We start from the raw sequence: 18,914 nt of genomic DNA, 5'->3' as shown, positions 1-18,914 counted from the left end.
ACAAATTGAGAGTGCATACCAGCAATGATAACTAAAACTACATCTTCTTTAAGGATTCTGTCAACATTCTTAGGAAAGTTAGGGATCGTTGTTGTCTTCAATGAAATCATATTAATGAAGTGACCACTTGCACAAGTCCAATTATAACCTCTGTACATGATCAATGACTGACAGATTAGACATTTAGATGTCACTGATAAGATGCAAAATTAATTCAGTGATAATACTATGGTAAAAAATATATTAAGTGCAATCAAATAATTTTTCCTACTGAATTTTAGCTGAACCACAATGACACATACAAAGTGAATCTTATAATGTTATACATACAGTGCAAATTTAAACATGCAATTTCCAGAATAAAATATGTATAATTATTTTAAATATCTAAGTACATTTTAAATTTCCCATCAAGTAAATGTATGCATCTGCTGGGTCTCTTATCTAACTAGAACATGAATAATTTCATCATACACCTCAAAACAAATACTAAAATGGAGTTCAACTGATGAGATCTGTAAGACAACAAAATGCTTGTTATGAATAATTCAAAACATTTTGGAGTTATGCCTCAACATAAATTGTGAACTTACATCAACCAATTAAGAAATAGCAGAGAATTGGTGATCTTACCTCATCCGGTGTCATAGGAATGATGGTACAAAGAGCAAAGACAAATGGGTGGATATATTTGTTATATAAGTAGTAGGTTGCCACAGCATCTGAAACTGAATAGTTTGCCAAGACATCTGGCTGCTCTGATGCCATACGGCACATTTCTTCAGGGTCCAACTCCACAGGATCATACCGCAGCTTTGCCTTGGCCACAGCTTTGAGATTTTGGGAGCCCACAGGAAGATAAGAGTCTCTCTTTACCCAACTGCAATAAGTGAAAAATTATCTTTATGAAGTTGAACCTCTAGGTGCCCATAAAATGCCCGAGTTTAATTTTCATGCTATTTTTGAGGATAACACTTTAAACAGTCACAACTTTACATGGCTAAAGTTTTTTCATGAAGGTTACCAGAACTTCTCTACCTCTTCCAGTGCTTCCATGCATGGACTATTTCATTGTATCACCCCTTGCTTCAATCACTAAACATTAATTCATACTCAAGACTTCCCTAAACTGGTGGTGCTATTTTTAAATGTTAACCCTTTGCACTAGGGTGCTTTTTTCTCGATTGCCTTAGTCTACTCGGGATTCATTTTTTTAAATACCCCAAATTTACTAAGCGTGGTACTAGAATGAAAAACTGGAGTTTCTTTTCAGACAAACTTATTTATTTGGATTTTTTGACATAATTATTGATAACTTCATTGATAAACCATAATTTAAACTCAATAATTTTTCATGGTATGATATTTTTGGAAGCATTCACCAACATGAAGACCTGGTTTACATTCACACGTCTCACAGATATATATCGTCTCTCTTCTTCCTCCTTTGATTTTTCGGTCAGAGCAAACCGCACAATCTTCATGTTTTTTGTTAGGGTGAGGTGTGATTATATGGAGTTTTCCATCTAAACATTGCTCTATGTTTGTGGATGGTAATCTAACCCTGGACGTTTGTGTAACATCTCGGAATTCTCCAGAGAGATCGTGTACTAGTTTCCTAACAAATTTCACATGCGAGATCGGTTTTTCATTTTTTCTTTGTTGGCATTCTTTATACAATATAAATGAATTTACAACACTGACCTCAAGCCCCCAGAAAAACAATTTACGCCACCATTTTAAGAGTTTTCCTCATGAAACAGCTGCTTTCTAATTCTTTGGAATACTTATCCATCGTGAGGAGGGGAAAATTGTTCAGAATGAGCAACTACTAGCTGGCAAAGCATTCGTCCAAAGGGAAAGCATCTGTTGTAAGAGAACCCTCTATCATTAGGGAAAACACCTGCGTTATGCTTCTAGAAACGTAAGTAAACCTCGGAGACTAAGATAAGGAAGGTTTTTTTACCACAGGGGGATGATGCAACCTCAAAACAGCACGACTCCAGGAAAAGGCCTAAGGTTCGTGTTTTACTATGAATATAATAGATCATATCTTGGACCCTCCTACTCAAGATTCCTGACTATGCAATAGATAGGTAAAGAGCAGGCAGAATGTTTGATGAGACAGCGGACACTAGGAAGAAAAGGAAATGAAAGAGTCAAAACTAGAAAGCAATGAACTAAGGATCAGCTGACTGAGGTAACTTTACATTCTGGCGATCTTTTTTCAGGCACCGATAATCTCTAAAAGACATTGCTTTACATTTAGCTGACTTCCAAGTAATGAAAAGCAAACAATACAAATTTAGTAACATAGCTCGGCTACCCAATATTTTACTGTTGTAAACGAAGGTGCAGACTCACCTAGAGTAGAATCCAGTTCAGCTTTTATATTGGTTGGGCTGAGGCCTTTCAAATAAAAGTATTGTATCATATAACGATGACCAATTTTCTCCATTTTCACAAATTCACTGAAAACATTCACTAGTGATGGCTGCCACCCTCGTAGCTTTGATTTATGCTTGTAATAGTTAAATATCTATTTCAAAACAAATCACATCAGTACTTGCAGTACCTTCAATGATTCTTGCAATAGCTAAAGGTACATAAATAGTTTTCTTGCCCTAGGTACCAACTCCTTGCATTGAAACTAGTTGTTATGAGTCGATATTATTATTTAGGTGATCTACCATTTGAGGTAGTTTATGAGTTTGACTTCTGCATTTCTTAGTCTTACCTAACACAATAAGACCTGACACCCTTCACTAAAATAAACTGTTCCTTAAATCTGTACATATTTTATCTCTCTTCATTCCATCTAAATCCCAATCATTTTCCACCCCTACCTAATTTTCTCCCCCCTATCTCAGTATTCAGCATTCCATTGCCAATCAATATGCCCTGAATCCATTTTTCCTACCACCTTTGTATTTTTCCCAACAACTCTCTCTCTGCCCCACACTATATGTAGTACTTATTTGTTTGACTTCCCATCCATCCATTTTACCTTTCCCATTCTTCTCCACACCCACATCTCAGAAGCCTCCAATCCATGCCTATCATCTTGATTCAATGGCCATGTTTCTATGTCATACAAAACCATATCCATTTTAAAGTTTTCATTTGTCTTTTCTTAACATCTTTACTCCACGTCCCTGTCACCAATTTCCTCCTCCTTGTCAAGACCTCCATATCTAACACAACTTTTCTTCTTCTTTAACTTCAATTCTACTTTCACCGTTTGGAGATAAAACACTTCCAAGATAAGTTAACTGTCCTCTCTGCTCTCGTTTATTACCTTCAATTTACATGTTGAAACCAGCCTTCCTCTTTTCTCAGAAACCTCATAACCTTTGAAAAAATTCAAAGAAACTGGGGGAGATGCCGCAACAGTAACTTTTACGGGAGTCATCCACTTTTGCACATTACAATGCAACAATTTTTAAAGTGTAAAAATAATTCGTCTTGACAGGGACCAAAATTTGGGAGTGTAAGAGGATGCCTTATGGCCATAGTTTAACTCAAGGGATCCCGATCAAGGGGAGTGATTTTTACGCTTTGAAAATAATAATCTTAGCTTTTTTACATTCACTCTCATCTGAAAACAAAATATTACCACTGGAAATTGCAAATGCGTTTTCATCACTAAAAGTAAATTCACCTCATCAGACCTAAAATCATGCTGGATAATTACAGATTAAACAAGAAATATACTCACCAGAGACAATCCATGTGAACGCAAGGGCGGGAGGCATAGATTCCCTCCTTGTCCTTTGCAAAGCCAATTTCTGTCCTGAGATCAAAGCCATAAAGGGCAGCACGCCCTTCCACAAATGGCCAATCAAAGAAGTCCCCATTGTAAGTCACCACAACATGAGGTTTCACTTCCATGAAATGGTCCAGAAACCTTCGTAACAGTGACTTCTCATCTTCTTCATTCCAAACCACAAACAGGCCTTCAAACTCCGGTTTAGGTGTGTACTCAAAATCATCCACATCAGCAGATATGATTTCTCTATTCGTGATGAGGAAACCCTAAAATTGAAGAATTAACCTACACCAATGATCCATCCCTGAAGTTGGCTTCCTAAATATCAATAAGGATACCCTTCATAGTATACAATGGTAAGACAAATAGTACATGAACACCTGGTAGACTGATTTAATAAATAAATAATATAAATAAATTTTCAACTAGCTACATTGCTAACTGAAACCAAAATCAATGAATTGACTTGACTTGAATTGGTTAGAACATGTATATGATGCCCTTGAGACTGCAAAAATGGCAAAATTTCCAAGGCCAAAAGAGGAGCAAGGGTCTCACCACATTGACATGCCACTCCCTGTTAGATCACTGAAGTTAAGCAAGTTTTGGTGTCGGACTGAATGGACGTTGGATGGGTGACCTCCACTCCTTTATTGTGGTGTTCTTGGGGCCTGTCTGCATGTGGTAGGCAGGTTAAAAGTGGCAATAAAGTTAAAGTTAAGCAATGTTGAGCCCAGATGAGGTAAGATGGGTACTTCCATACCTTCACCATGGTTATTAAGTACCTTGATTGCATGTGGTGATTAAACATGGCTCAATACAATGGACCCACATATCTCAGACTATAAAAATTCAGACAGGGACTGGAGAATCATGATGGACAGTGATAGGCAAAGGGGTAAGATGGTGTTGTCCATAATTACCCATGCCCTTCAACATATATGGGGGAAAATGTCTATTTATTATACGAGAGACATATTCCTTAACTTTGCTGGAGATAGCAATGAAAATAGGTGAGCAAGGCATCTATTTAGTTAGATGAACAAGTTGTGGCAAGCTGAAGTATTTTAACTATTGCTGAGTGCACTACACAACTGCTGTGATAGGCATGTGATGAATCTCAATTATGAGAAAACAAAGGTGGAATTGACAAGGTTCTCAAGCAATAGTAAGGCTACATTAAATATTGAACTTGAATAAACTTGAGTACATGGATGAATCTCAATTATGATCTCATGTGATGAATCTCAATTATGAGAAAACAAAGGTGGAATTGACAAGGTTCTTAAGCAATAGTAAGGCTACATTAAATATTGAACTTGAGTACATGGAATAGTTCACAAACCTAACAAATGCTTTACACACACAAATATAAACACAAGCATAGTGATGAGAGCATGACTTTGATTGCAGAACCAAGAGGAAAAGCATTAATTAGAGACTTATGAAATGTGTGGGTGGAGCAGAACAGAGAAAATAAAATAGACAAAGAAAAACATATAGAGATATTTTAGGTGTGGACTAGAGGGGAGAATATTGGGTTAGTGAAGTAGGATTGCTGGATGGAACACAATTACGTGAAGCTTAAGTTTAATTTTGGTTTATGGTGTTTAGTATTATGTTAATGAAGGAATAGAAGAGCAACAGTGGTTTGTTTGCATTCACTAAAAACCTTCCCTGACAACCAAATACAATTAAACTAACCAGCATCAGAATGTATTAATTTACAAATCTTAACTTACTTGGCCGTCAACCATATAAGATATCATCATTATTTGGTCACTGGCAACATCTGGAAACTTCAATGGCAACTTTGTGGTTTCAATGTCAAAAGCCAAAACAATTGTATCAGGCCTATCAATCAAGTCTGCTCTGCGAGTAATGGTCGGGGCTTCATGAGGCCCATATGTTTTCACAGAATACCATGTTCCGACAAATATCTGACAATCAATGGACACACGCACATGATAAGGCACATCATACTCCCTGGAAAAAAAGGCAAAGTAATCAGAAATATGACTTATAATTAAATATAAGCATAAATTTTGATATTTTGACAATGATGATCACCTAATATCAATTATATTATCAAGTTGGTTGGTCACTTTTTTTGCGACTGGAACAGAGGAGTTTTGTAATAAACTGGAAGCAAGCATTTCTGAATAGAAAGTATTCCCCTTCTCCTTTTCACGATTTTTATGAGCAGCAGGAGCAATCTCTTTCCTCACTTTCATTAAATCGTTCACGGTGAGAAATGATAATTTAAGGTATTTCTGTTTCAATCCAACTAAATGATTTGGCTGCAAAACAAAATAGGAAAGTTATACCAAGGTGCTATGTAGTATATCCGAAAGCACCAGAATACTCTCAATAAATACGTTACCAAGTCTAAATCTTCCTTGGAAACAGGCTCAATTTTGGCCAAAGTTCCACTGTACTTCTTCGTTAAGTATGCAGACACTTCTTCTACACATCCTTTCTTTGTCAATATAAGGAAATAAGGCATATAAGGAAGAGAGGCTTTGAACCTGCTACCATCTTCACGGATGAAGTAGTAATCTACAGCACTAATTAACCGCTTGTCTTCATCCAATATCTCTGTCTACAGACGGAGAGAAATATTAATGGTTTAAATTTATGAATAGATACACGTAACTTACAGGGAAGACATAGTTACCGTGTGCATATTGATGAGGTACCCGACATGTTCTGCGCGATCCTTAACTCTTTCAAATCCATATTTTGAGTCAATGACATCGTTTTCAAGGGACTGCCTCAGCCTTAATTCTGAAGAGTCTTCTCTGTAAAATGAACACGATCATTCAGAAAGCATTTCATACACATTTACTATCGTCTTAAACACTTCTACCTACCCACTTCCTCCTGCACCACCTTTCCAATTTTTTCCTTTTTCTGGGCGATATTTTCCACTATTTTGAAGTACCATTTCAACTAATTATACGATTTACAACATTTAAGCAAGCTGAAATGGAAAATAAATGTCTCTCCGCTTGCCGCCGTAAGTTTTCCACGACAATAGTAAATCCCGCGGTTTTCACATCGAAAACTAAATCGACCGCTCGTTACACCTAATAATCGATTACTCTGCGGAAGAATGCGATTGCCGGCTCTTATTATGAAGTAATGAATATCTTAGTAACATCTCTGAATTCAAAAGGATTTTTTAAGATCAAATCATACCTCTGGTGTGAGTAGCGTGTGTTCAAAGAAATATTTATGAATTGAAAACTACAAGCGTTTCTTTTTTTTCGCCAAGATTGAATTGATTCCTTAACTTCTTTGCAGTAAAGGGATGATCAAGTAATCATTTTCAGTACTGTAAAACAATTATTTCATGAAAGTAACAAGAAAAGTCAGAGAGGCCATGAATTTTATGAAAATATCTCGTTGCGATGATTCGTATGTGCTAGATTTACTTTGCCATGAAACTTTAGATCCGCATGATGAACCAATTCCTAAAGTTCATAATTCATCTCTGAAGATAGTTGAATGTTTACCTATTACTGCGAAGGATATGGAAATGTTTTTTGCTCTATTAGGTGAGAAAAATAAATATTATTAATTGCTAGGTATAGCATTGTGTTTTACGAATAACTGCGATATTTGTATTGATATTTCAGAGGATCAAGTTATTGCAGCATTTATGGAGCATGACCGATTATGCCGTTTAGCAGACAAGTATCTTATTGCAATGGTCATGACATATTTCAAGAGAGCAGGCCTGTCTTACAAAGAATATAATTCTTACAACTTTTTTGTTGCTCTGTAAGAGGACATTGTACTTTTACCCAGATATTTTTGCATTTGAGGATGTAAATGCTCATTTAAAATGTTTTCATTTACCATGATGACTATATTTTAGTCATTTAGCTCATGATATGGAAGAAGACGAAGAAGAACTGAAGTATGAATTCGTTCGGTGGCTCTTTGGAACCAATTGGGAAGATAAGCACAATGAATTGTTAATTAAAAGAGATGAACTTTGGATGGCAATGAACTACAGAGGTTTAGTTAGTAAAAAATGTTGTGAAGAGGTTAGCGGTGTTTCAATGCACATTTTAAAGGAACATTTTTATATTTAAAAAAATAATTTTAGACATTTTTAATACAGCATCTATTTTGGTAAATAAAATTAACCATTTTCATGTTTAGCTTTAGGTTAGGTGACCTACTTGGTGTGATTACCTTGGACATCCATCTATGACTTGATTTTCACTTTTTTGAAACTGCACACTTATTTAAGTAAAAATTTAACAACTATAATTTACAGAATTGACATTTGTGATTATGTTTTGGAAGTAGAAAATAGGTGTCATCTACCTTTATTTATATCATAGGGAGAGAGAAACCCTTGTATGGATAAAGACTATAAAAAAGTACTGATCACTCTAAAATATTGAATAGTCAACTTTAACAGTTTCTGACTTTTTTGCTGTTAGTGGAAGCAGAGAAAGAGATAATATGTTTTCACAGCAGAGTATGTATACCTCTCAATTTATGAGGATTTCATCATTTGGAAGGTACTATGAGATGGCTACTCTTTGAATGTTCATTAAGATTCTTATGTCACACTAGACGAAACCCTTTATTGATCCTACCATGCACTGAAAAAGCAGTGTCTCAGAGTGATCATTAGCTTATAGAGTTCACAGTATTGGATTTACCTGCTGCTGAGTATAGTTGGCACCTATCCATCAGTTGCACCCATTCAGCAAGTTACATTTATCCTTTTTCCCCTGATGTCACTACACTCATTCTTCTGTCATTTTGCTCTTATTATCTGCCTTGTTCCACAAATGATTGTTAGCCATCTCACATTTGAAACTATGATGATCAACCAGAAGGCTGGTTGAAGAAGCTCGCCCAATACTAAGCCCAGCAGCAACGTGAGATATGAACAAGGGAATATGGGAAAGTAGTTCCTTTCCCCATGCTATTCATGGTTTTCCTGCAAGACCTAGTACCTGAAGAAATCACAAATTGGGCGTTCCGAGTTGCCTCACAGAAGTAAACATGGGCCAGTATCCCAGCACTCTAGCCATTAAATCACCATGCCCTCTTAGGTATGGGCCTAGCCATGCTTAAACAGGTTCATGTTGGATCACTGCAGTTATATAAAATTAAACCCAGGCAAGAGGTGGGACCATGCCTCAACCGTATTGTCCTCCATCTGCAGGAAGCTGCCAGGTATAATGTGGGTTGGCTAAATGTACAAAGAGGCCCCAGTGCCTCCTGTCAAAGACCCTCACCACCTTAATCCAACTACCACAATGTTCCACAAATTTCCATCCAAACCCTTTAAATTTATTAAGATTTGTCGCTTCTAGCCTTCTCACTGGCATCAAAGGAGTTCTACTCTAGAAACCAAACCTTTTACTACCTGTTACTGACAGTTAATCCTCATAATAGGGTTGGCTGTGTTAAATCTGTGCTCTATATTAAGTTAATCAGCATATTTGAAAGATAATTTTCAAAGCTGTAAGGGCTTCATGCTACATGTTAGCTAAAGTCTAGTCATACAAAATCAAATCCATCTCTTGCTCTTTGGTAAATGCCACTTTTCTTCTTGAGACATATGTGGGTTCCAGAAAAGTCATCTATCTTGTCAGTATACTCCTCCCTTCTGCAAATTGTTCATAAATGGTTACCAGTGTACTTAATGCCTTCTCAAAATACATCTTGGTTATACTAAAGATGTTCTTTCTACCAGTGTCATTATTTCTATGACATCATGCATACCCATCCTTTTTCTAAATCTCACAGATATTCTAAGCACTCATTTGTGCTCTTCTCCATCCTTTTCTTGATCATCCAAATGAATCCCTTTGCCATGTGTCACAATAAACTTAAAGTCATGAATAACTGATTGAAGCACTTTTCCACTTGATAAAAATATTTTTATTTACGACCGGGTTTCGATGTATTAGATCATCATCAGGTCAATGATAGACCTGATGATGATGTAATACATCGAAACCCAGTCGTAAATAAAAATATTTTTATCAAGTGGAAAAGTGCTTCAATCAGTTATTCATTATGTTCGACTTCCACCACATCACGCCTGAAGCTACTCAATTTGTTCAAACTTAAAGTCCTTATCCACTGCTGCTATTCCCATTTTTGGGATGGACATCAATACATATTACGAAGTCTTCTGGTCATATTTCTCTCTCAAAAGTGCTACTAATGAGCTTAAAACTCTTCTTTCCTCCTCTTCCCTAGTCATCAGTAGTTCTGCAGGGATGTTTACTATTCCTTCAGTTGTCTTTGTTTTCATTTCCTTGAATACTTTTTTCATCTTGCAATCAAGTATTCCTGGCCGTCAGATATCATTTAAGCATATATTCCCCTTGTAGATCCTAACTCTTCCCATAATTGTAATAACCTCTTTTTTAATTTACATTTTACTCATTGCCTCTCTGATAATGTAAACATAATACCCTTTCTTATGTCCTGTAAGCTCTTTCACCTTTCCTCTACGGCATGTCCATTTCACCCTCTCTCTGAAAACACTCCATATACTTTCACTTCTTTTCCCATCGTGTTTCCCTCGCTCTATCAATTTCTTCCCTCATTTATTGTTAAGCCATTTTTACTTTTTTCTCCATTATTCTGCAGTTACTTTCTTCCATTTCCTTTGTTCATCCATTCTTCTCATAATTTCCTCGGTAATTCATAAAAAAATCCATGGCTTCCTAACTTATTTCTATTTACCATTCCTACTGTTTCATTTGCTTTCCTTATTCCTTTTATGGCATATTTCCATCTTTCTTCTAATATATCCATTACCATAGCCTCACGTAGAAGTTTATCAGTTGCCTCCTGGTAACCCTTCCTTTTCACCCCAGTTGTCTTCTACATTCCATTTTCTTACACTCCCTTTTCTCATTCACTTAAAGTTAACATCACACCTCGAGCGATCAATTGTGATCTGACTCTACATCTGCTCCCAGGAAACTTTGTGAGTTGGTGATGCTATTCCTAAATCTATGCTTAACCGTAAAATAATCTAAATTATATCATTTGTGGCATTTTTCACATGTAGCTGTGGTTATTGTGATGTGCAAATCAGGTGCCAGATAGAAAAATGTAACTATTTATCCAGCAAAACTATATAGTTCTCTTCCTGTGATCATTCCTTTATCCTAAATTGTACTCTCCTAACTAACTCCTATCTATCCCTTTAATTGTCACTGCATTCTATCTTCTTATCTCTATCAAGTGTTTTCTTCGAGGTACATTTTCAATCATTTCATACAGCTGATCATAAAACACTACTTCTTCTTCCGCACAATTGCTTTTTGTACGTACATTTGGATTATCAATAGATCGACTGGATCTACTCTTACTTCTACTAATTATATTATGTCTTTGACTTGGTGCACGTTCATTAACCCATCTCCCCAGTTTCCTATTAATTCCTGTGGCTACCCCTCATTGACTTTCTGCTACTCCATAACTCTGACACTATTTCTTAAATAATCCTCACTATCTTTTCATCTTACCTCATACAAGCTGCAATTGGGTAGAATTTCTCTCTCCATCTCTCACTTGATATTCAGCAATTTCCCTGTTCTCAGCATCTTCCTAAAATTCCAGGTCTATATTTTCACAGTGGAATTCCTCTTCCATGTCATTTCTGCTCCCATGCATTGATGCATGCTAGGATTTGCATGATGATGACCACATAGGCCTTGCTTCCTCTGCTGCTGGACACAATGCTCTGCTACAGGGACTGAGTCCCATGGTTGCCAGGACTTATTTTCTTGGAATAAATAATTGAGTTTGTTTCCTGTTGCCTTCCTGAATAGGGTTTCTAATGTGATGCCATCACTGAAATGGCCTGCCCACTGAGGTCAGATGCCTTTGCAGCTGCCTCACTGAGGAACAGACTGCATGTACACCTTTACATGTTTGGCTCCTACCCTTTGAACTATCTGGTATGGGTGACCACCTTACATAAGAACAATTATTATGCCTCCTACAAGCACAGCCCTATGGGTCATAGGAACACCCAGACCTTCCGCCACATCAAGGCTGTAGTCCATGGAGGGAGATTGAACAGGAAATGATTGACATTAAAAAGAAAAATCATGATTAAAAATAAGAGTGAAAGCATTGGAAAATGTAAGCCACATATATAGATGTGGCTTACATTGGAAATTCCTGAGTGAATTTTGTTAAAATATGTACAAATGTTATCTGTTAGATGGTAAAAAGTTCTTGGTACTTTCAATTAGATGGTACTGGATTCAATATCTTTATTATCCATCTTATGATCCTTGTTTGCTGACAGCAATTCTCCTGGTCTTTCTTAACTTTCTGAGTTTGTTCTGCTTCATGGTCTGAGATTACTGATCTGATACATGAGAGGATATGCAGCATCTTATACCATTTTCTCAGTTTGGAACTACAGCATTGTACAGTAACTACCAACATCAATAATCTAAAAGAATTTTTCTTATTTATATGGGGTTTATCTGTAATTTATTACTATAAATGACAACCGATTCATTGCAATATGTCCAAGTGAAAATTAATTTTTCTTAGGATTGATGCCATGATTCCATGGCAGGCATGAATGCTCCTGTAGAATGGGTTGCTTTTGCCCAATGCAAAAACCAGCTGGTCTGTGGCCCTGAGGATTCTTGGGTTTGCAGTCACACAACGTTCTGCTTTCTTTGAACTGTCATGCACCTGCCAATATGTATTTTATACAAATAACAAGCATGTTTCTTACACTGATGATGTATTTTGGTGTTGGTGTTAAACCATGAAATTGGAGAAAATAGATCGTTATAATGCCATTTCAAGTATTAAAAACACTTCTCACTCTGGCAGCAGCTATATGAACAACTTGCACTTCAGTAAATTTATTTGAAAATAAAACTACACACAGGAGTAAATTTGCAATTTAAAGTGAAGCATGAAACAACACACGAACAAGGACATTTGCATGTAAAATTAGCAACAGAAATTACAAGAAGAGGTCATTATTTAATTATTGAAAGATGGGAAAGAGCTATAGTCAGTAAATGTACTGGAGGAAAGCAAATAAGGATCAATAGAATCGAGGAGTGAGTTCACTGAAGAAGAGAGGCGGAAGAAAAGAGAGCGTTTGATTAGTGATAATGTATCCATGATAATTTAGATCTAACTAATCTATAGATAATCCAATCTAATGATAATGATAAATGTCTTGTAACCATAAAAAGTGTCCATGTTTAAGCTGAACCACATACATATTTCCATATAATCCCAGTCCCAAGAAATAAATTAAGATACCTTAGATCTTCTGGTGAAGTCTTCTCAGATTTTCAGCTGGGTCATGGATGCAGCTACCAACATTTTGATAGATGACTCTTCGATTATATTCAAGGCTTTATTGAGGACAATGGCAGAGTTAACTGTTGAAACATCGGCAACTGAATCCCTGACCCTGTGGAAAACCCATGAAGACTTCACTAGAATCATTCACTGGGAAAGCATCAAAACTTACAACTTGATGGCATCTCGTATTTCATTAATTTGATAAGTGCTTCTTGCTTTAACCATTAATGAATTCTAAATTTAATATTCATATTTTGGTTTCGATCACTCCCATAATTGATTTATTTTTTCCTGTGAGGTGATAGCCATGCTGCCAGAACATCCCATTTGGCAACGTCTGAGACTAGAGGTTCTTGGGGGAGCAAAGAGGAATGTGGCCCTAAGCTCAAGCCCTAAGATTCCAGGGATCAGTTCCCTTAGTCCTACTAGTGATGTTGATGAGTTTGTGTCAAGTGAAGAAGTTGATGAAAATGATGGTCTCCTGTCACTGAAAAGTAAAATCCAGCCTCTGGAAGAGATGAAATCATATCTCATCAGTAAGTTATTATTATGCTTAAGGTTTTATCCAATCAATCATGCCCAAGACCAATTCTCAAAAGAGCAATTGCCGAGACTAAGCTGTATTACTAGCACTTATGCTGTGAGGACTACACTCACATCAATTGTGTTTCGCCGTATTGCCAGCATTAGCAAAGAAAAAACTTTATTGGTCCAGAGAATGTTGTTTACAAATGCATTTCGGATAAGTCAAGTACAAAAATGTAGTGAGAACTATTTCGAATCATATATTTCGGGGTATATTTTTAATGGACTCTCAAATCTACAACATATCATGGCTTAGCCCTTGTAAAGAACAGCAAAACGTAAATATCACTTACATTATGCTCAATGTTTCTTCATTTCACTTGCTTCTTACCCCTGTTTGTGCTGTCAAAAACGTCTTTTCTTCCCTTTATGGCTTCTTTCAGCATTTGGCTATCACCAACAGCCTTCAGTTCACTTTTCCTGCCTTTTTCGAATTATTCCTGGCAACTTGCTCTCTTCCCACTGCTATGCCCAGTGCCTCTTTGCTTTTCGTTCCATCCATTTGATTGGTCCATCATCATTTGAAGGAAAAATAAATAAGTTGGCTTCCCATCATCTGCTCCACTTGGATTTTTAATGTGACACATCGTTTACCTTTTAAAATGGCCACCCCACAGGGACCAGATTCCTTGGCAGACTCATTACTGAGTTTAGATTTTACATGCACTGGGTACCTTTTATTATGCTCCTTCCCTTTGGTATACCAAACATTGGTGACCCCCGATCACAAGAATTTATCCTCACCTGTAAAATCTGAACACAGACACTTAAAAAAGTGATAAATATTTCAAAATAGATAGCAAGGACTTGAGAGCATTATGTAAATACTACCTGATAGATTCAATGCACTCATTACTATGTATGGATAAAGTGTTAAATAACAAATAAACATTATTTTCTAAGAAATGCCCTTGCAAAATAAAATTACTTCTATGAAATTTATGTTATTCAGACTGCTTAAGAGAAGGAGAGATTTTATTTGTTGACTGAACATGTCGGGTTGTTGAGCAACATGACCACCATATGAAGGGCTACTGAAATATTATATTCATTGCCATCATTCGTCTGAAGATTGTTTAACTGCAGCCCTCAATTCTTCCCATCCCATAATATTTTTCTTGCGCCTTGGTGGCACTTCTACATCCCTATTCATTTGGCTAATTCATCTGTTTTTTGGCCTTCCTCATGTGACCTTTCCATCAATTTCCCCTTGCTTTATATATTCTTTACTAATTAATTGTGCCTCAAGATATGTCCCATCCATCTGGCTCTTCTTTTCTTTAAGGTACTTCAAATGGTCTTTTCCTATGGTCATGTCTCTGACCCATACAGTGCCACACTCCATTGGAGTATTTTCACAAAATGCTAACTCATTTGTAGTCATTTCTTTGAGTATTAATATTGCCTTTTTGTTATCATAAACGACTATTAGCTAAACTAGCTAACTTAGCTAAACTATTCTGTACTTAATATCCATTGAGCTTCTTACAAAACATGTTATTGTACTTAAAATGTAGGCAAAAGCTTTCATATGTTCTACTCTCTCTCTTACCAGTTTGGCTTCTGTCTTTAAGCCTGCTGCTGAAAATTAGGATTCTAATCTTCTGGTTATTTCCTGATTATATAAACATCATGGCAGAAAAATGCCAAGATGTCTTGGATACTTGTAATTAATTACTGGCGAAGTTATTTGCCCAAGATCATTTTATTTCGCTGACAAGCAGCTTATATCTAGCTCCATTCTGACCATCTCTATCTTTGCATTTATCAGCTTGCCAATAATTCCTTGGGACCTAATGCTCCCCATTCCTATTGTACATTTTTCCATTCTGACTGATGTTCTCCTCCCAGTAGATACTAGGGAATCCGATTGAGGGACTATTTTACTGGGAGGAATGTCATCATGTGTGCGGGGCTATATCATTGAGGAACTCAATTAGTTTCCCATTGTCTTCCACATCACTGCACCATGGTTGTTTCCATGGACTTAACTCTAGCCTACAAGTGTGATGGTTGGTACTGGACTGATCCTTTTGATCTGTACCATCGATGTCTTGTGGTAAAAGTGCTGCCTCTCACCACTTCTGCACATATTGTGTAGATGTAGGAGTCATTTTTTTATGTTGCCTCATTCCAGAAAAAGATTACTCAAAAACTGAAAAAAATTTGGCATCATGAATTTAAAGTGGGGAACCTCAGCTTCCTGGTTGAACTCTTTACTGCTAATACAATCTTAGATGGCATCATTGTTCTCAAATCACTTTTCCCATTCCTTACAAGACTAAAGGGGGTCAGCATTATTTTTTGATTCAACATTCAAGTGCCTTTCTTGCACACGCAGAAGCAAGAAGGAAATGTAAATTCAGGACCACATTGGAAGATTGAATTCCTCAAATGTGCTTGCTAACACAATCCTGTCAGGGTTCTTCTTGCTCACTGTTGGAGTAATTGCTCTGTGCAATAAGAGTCTCGCTAAGTAATGCCAATATACCTATTCCTATTAACCCAGTGGAACTCTTGATTTCATTGATTCTGATGGGCTCATGATGAGTTTATTTTCATGGAAATTTCCAACAACTGGTCTTGGTGAGCAGGTGATAATTTCTACCCATCCACTACTCTTTTGGCAAGGCTTTTTGTGATACAATACATGATGCATTGTTTATTAAATGTATATTTCACCATTTATGCTTGAAACACAGTATTTCATTTTACAAAGTTTTTTTGTATATTTTGCATGCAATAATCCAAGGATTATTATTGTTATCACTGCTGAGATAGCTAAATCAAAATATGAACCTAACATGCTCAGTACCTGTGTCTGTGCTCAATTGATAGGTGTAAGTTCCACAGGGTTAAATATAAACACATAGTAAACTGACTTCTGCCTTCAGATTATTGATGTAGCATCAGATCTGATGTAATGAAACTGCTCCGTGATGTTGATAACTTTCAATTAACCACTAATACATGCTTTAGTATGACACATTTTGATATATTTGCATCATGTGCCATCAGAAGAAATTGACATTCTGTAAAAAAAATTGTTAAAAAGAGGAAAACTGTAAGTTTTTGTCTTTATGTTTTCAAATTTCCTTTATTAACACTGGTCATCTAAGTAATGAAAAGTGGCCAATTTTTTTGAGCTCCCATTGCATGATTTCATCAATTTGAGCTCTCAGAAATGTTCACTCACACTGTAACCATTGCATAGTCTTCTTTGATCTTTGACCATTTTCATAACGTAATCTTGTCACTAGTACGTGCAATGGCTTTCCAAATCCTTTAAAACACTAAAAAAATGACGAGAGGAAACCACTAACCACTTGTGATGATAATTTGTTGCCAAAACCAATTAATAGGAGTAGAACTGTGCTGTGCTGCCCTCAACTGTAGTCTGCCTGAGGGATACTAAAATACTCAACAATTATGCAGTCATAACACTGTTCATCAAATGTGTGTGACGTGTCCTAATATGCCCCAGTGAGGAATTGTGGTCATGTACATGTATCATTCCCCATACAAGTAGTAGTAGTGTTTAAGGGAGGCGACCGACTGCTGAGGTCCTTTGCGCCATAGGGGATGGACAGGAAAGGATGAAGCGTGGAGAGAAACCCGGCGTCGGCATTAGCCTACTCTTAACGAAAGGTGCCAAGGGGTCCACAGCTTAACGTCCCATCCGATGGACGGCGTACTCACTCTTAAGTGCCCTCCATTAAGCTCCTCAAGTAGGGATAAAGATACCTCTGAAAAATATTCAACACCACCGGGATTTGAACCCCCAGCCCTCTGTGTGGGAAGCCAGTACGATGGCCACCGCACCATCTCGATCCCCTCATTCCCCATACTGATCAATAAGAATTGATGGGTCCAAATTCTTTGGTAATGGTCCACAATCCCAACACAGCCACTCATAAGATTATGGAGATGGGGTGTTGATGACCAATGACCTTTGAAGTGGGGAAAGGGATGAGGGGAAGAAGGGAGGGATCTGAAGGGAAAGGGTGACTCATCAGAATCAATAGTGCACAGGAGAATGGATGGTTGCTGGATCTGAAAGATGTCAGTGGCACTTTCATTGTATCCGAGCAGCAAAAGATAATGGGTGGGGATGTTGTACAATGGAAAGAAAGGGTGGGTTGTGAGGGATTAAAAAAAGTATCTAAGGAAGGATCAAAGAAAAATGAGGGGATGTGTGAGCCACAATTTCCCTTTTTTAAATCCAAATCTTTCCCTTGCCTCTTCTCTAACCACAATCACTGAGCACTCACAATATGAACCTACCTAATCTTATTCCCATTTAACTCTAACTCAAGGTCATTTTCTCAAATTCACCCCACTCATACTAATCAGTCTTTAAACTTGTTTCCTGAAATCTGTGATTAACACTTTGATAACTCATTCATAACTAATCAATTCTTTCAAAATGACATTATAGATGGCTGTGGAAGGATAAGCTGCATCAATGAACAAGATGAATTCTCACACATAGTTTGCTCGGTGAGTGCAAATAAAAAGTTCAAGGCAACTTTTTCTCCTTTCGAAGAATAGCTTGCCTTGCGGGGTATGAACTTGAGCGTAAGCTATGACTTACCCCTCCTCAAAAAAATTCTGTTCACTGTTTTAATCTATGTGAGTTCATATAGTTATGTCATATATTCCTGTTACATTTATCAAATATATTTTATGGTAAAATATATAGTATTGTTAATGTCAACTGCTGTCTTGTACTGTTTTGGGTGGTACATTATAATATTGTTAACTCTTAAGCATAGGAATCGCTGAGCTAAGTATGATCAATTTTTGTTGTTGGTTGCAACTAAAAATATTTACCAATTAAAGATTCATTCACTGCGAGCAATTCTATGCCATTTGGAACATAGTTCCTCCAAAATATATGTTATATGATTACAATGTTAAAATGAGCTATCAAGAATGTAAATATATTTATATTGATTCAATAAGTGGTTCTATTTATTATCCTCAACCTATTTTTTGGAAATCCAATAGGCTATTTGGCTTTTTTTTATTCAGGGACAGATCATGAAACTTCTCCTAAACCATTTACTAACATAAACTTACAAATTATACATTAGCAATGATCCTAAATTTTAAAAAAATGTCATTATTTATGCAGTAAATGGTTAATCATGATTAAATGCTAATATTTCTGCAGGCTATAGCGTGAATATTTGGTTGGTGGCATGCA

The 18,914-nt window shown here is 36.7% G+C and overlaps 2 protein-coding genes across 2 annotated transcripts in view; one reads left to right on the top strand and one right to left on the bottom strand.

The window, feature by feature from the left end:
• PolE1 (DNA polymerase epsilon catalytic subunit 1) overlaps nucleotides 1-6,716 on the bottom strand; it is a 53,393-nt gene extending 46,677 nt beyond the window's left edge. The window contains exons 1-7 of the mRNA XM_071598026.1: nucleotides 6,662-6,716; nucleotides 6,447-6,568; nucleotides 6,153-6,371; nucleotides 5,840-6,069; nucleotides 5,512-5,755; nucleotides 3,719-4,035; nucleotides 634-880 (exon numbers count right to left, since the gene is read on the bottom strand). Of these exons, the coding sequence (XP_071454127.1) occupies nucleotides 634-880; nucleotides 3,719-4,035; nucleotides 5,512-5,755; nucleotides 5,840-6,069; nucleotides 6,153-6,371; nucleotides 6,447-6,568; nucleotides 6,662-6,716 (1,434 nt within the window). The remainder of the gene's footprint in view (nucleotides 1-633; nucleotides 881-3,718; nucleotides 4,036-5,511; nucleotides 5,756-5,839; nucleotides 6,070-6,152; nucleotides 6,372-6,446; nucleotides 6,569-6,661) is intronic.
• A 594-nt stretch (nucleotides 6,717-7,310) lies between these two features.
• Nucleotides 7,311-18,893, top strand: LOC139699026 (speedy protein 1-A-like). Its single transcript, XM_071598025.1, has 6 exons — nucleotides 7,311-7,329; nucleotides 7,411-7,555; nucleotides 7,653-7,800; nucleotides 13,419-13,656; nucleotides 18,144-18,205; nucleotides 18,882-18,893. Exons 1-6 carry the CDS (start codon nucleotides 7,311-7,313, stop codon nucleotides 18,891-18,893), a joined length of 624 nt encoding a protein of 207 aa, XP_071454126.1.
• Nucleotides 18,894-18,914: the final 21 nt, after the last annotated feature.

This window comes from Hetaerina americana, unplaced genomic scaffold (assembly GCF_022747635.1).
Source record: "Hetaerina americana unplaced genomic scaffold, ioHetAmer1.1.p SCAF_9, whole genome shotgun sequence".
Lineage (NCBI taxonomy): Eukaryota > Metazoa > Arthropoda > Insecta > Odonata > Calopterygidae > Hetaerina > Hetaerina americana.
The sequence above is the reverse complement of the archived record's forward strand: the minus strand, read 5'-3'. Positions and strand labels throughout refer to the sequence as shown.

Excerpts from the sequence above, each read along its gene's own strand:
- LOC139699026 (XM_071598025.1), top strand. Across the intron at positions 7,801-13,418 it reads CAATGAACTACAGAGGTTTA|GTGATAGCCATGCTGCCAGA; the intron begins GTTAGTAAAAAA and ends TTTTCCTGTGAG. Across the intron at positions 13,657-18,143 it reads GATGAAATCATATCTCATCA|ATGGCTGTGGAAGGATAAGC; the intron begins GTAAGTTATTAT and ends ATGACATTATAG.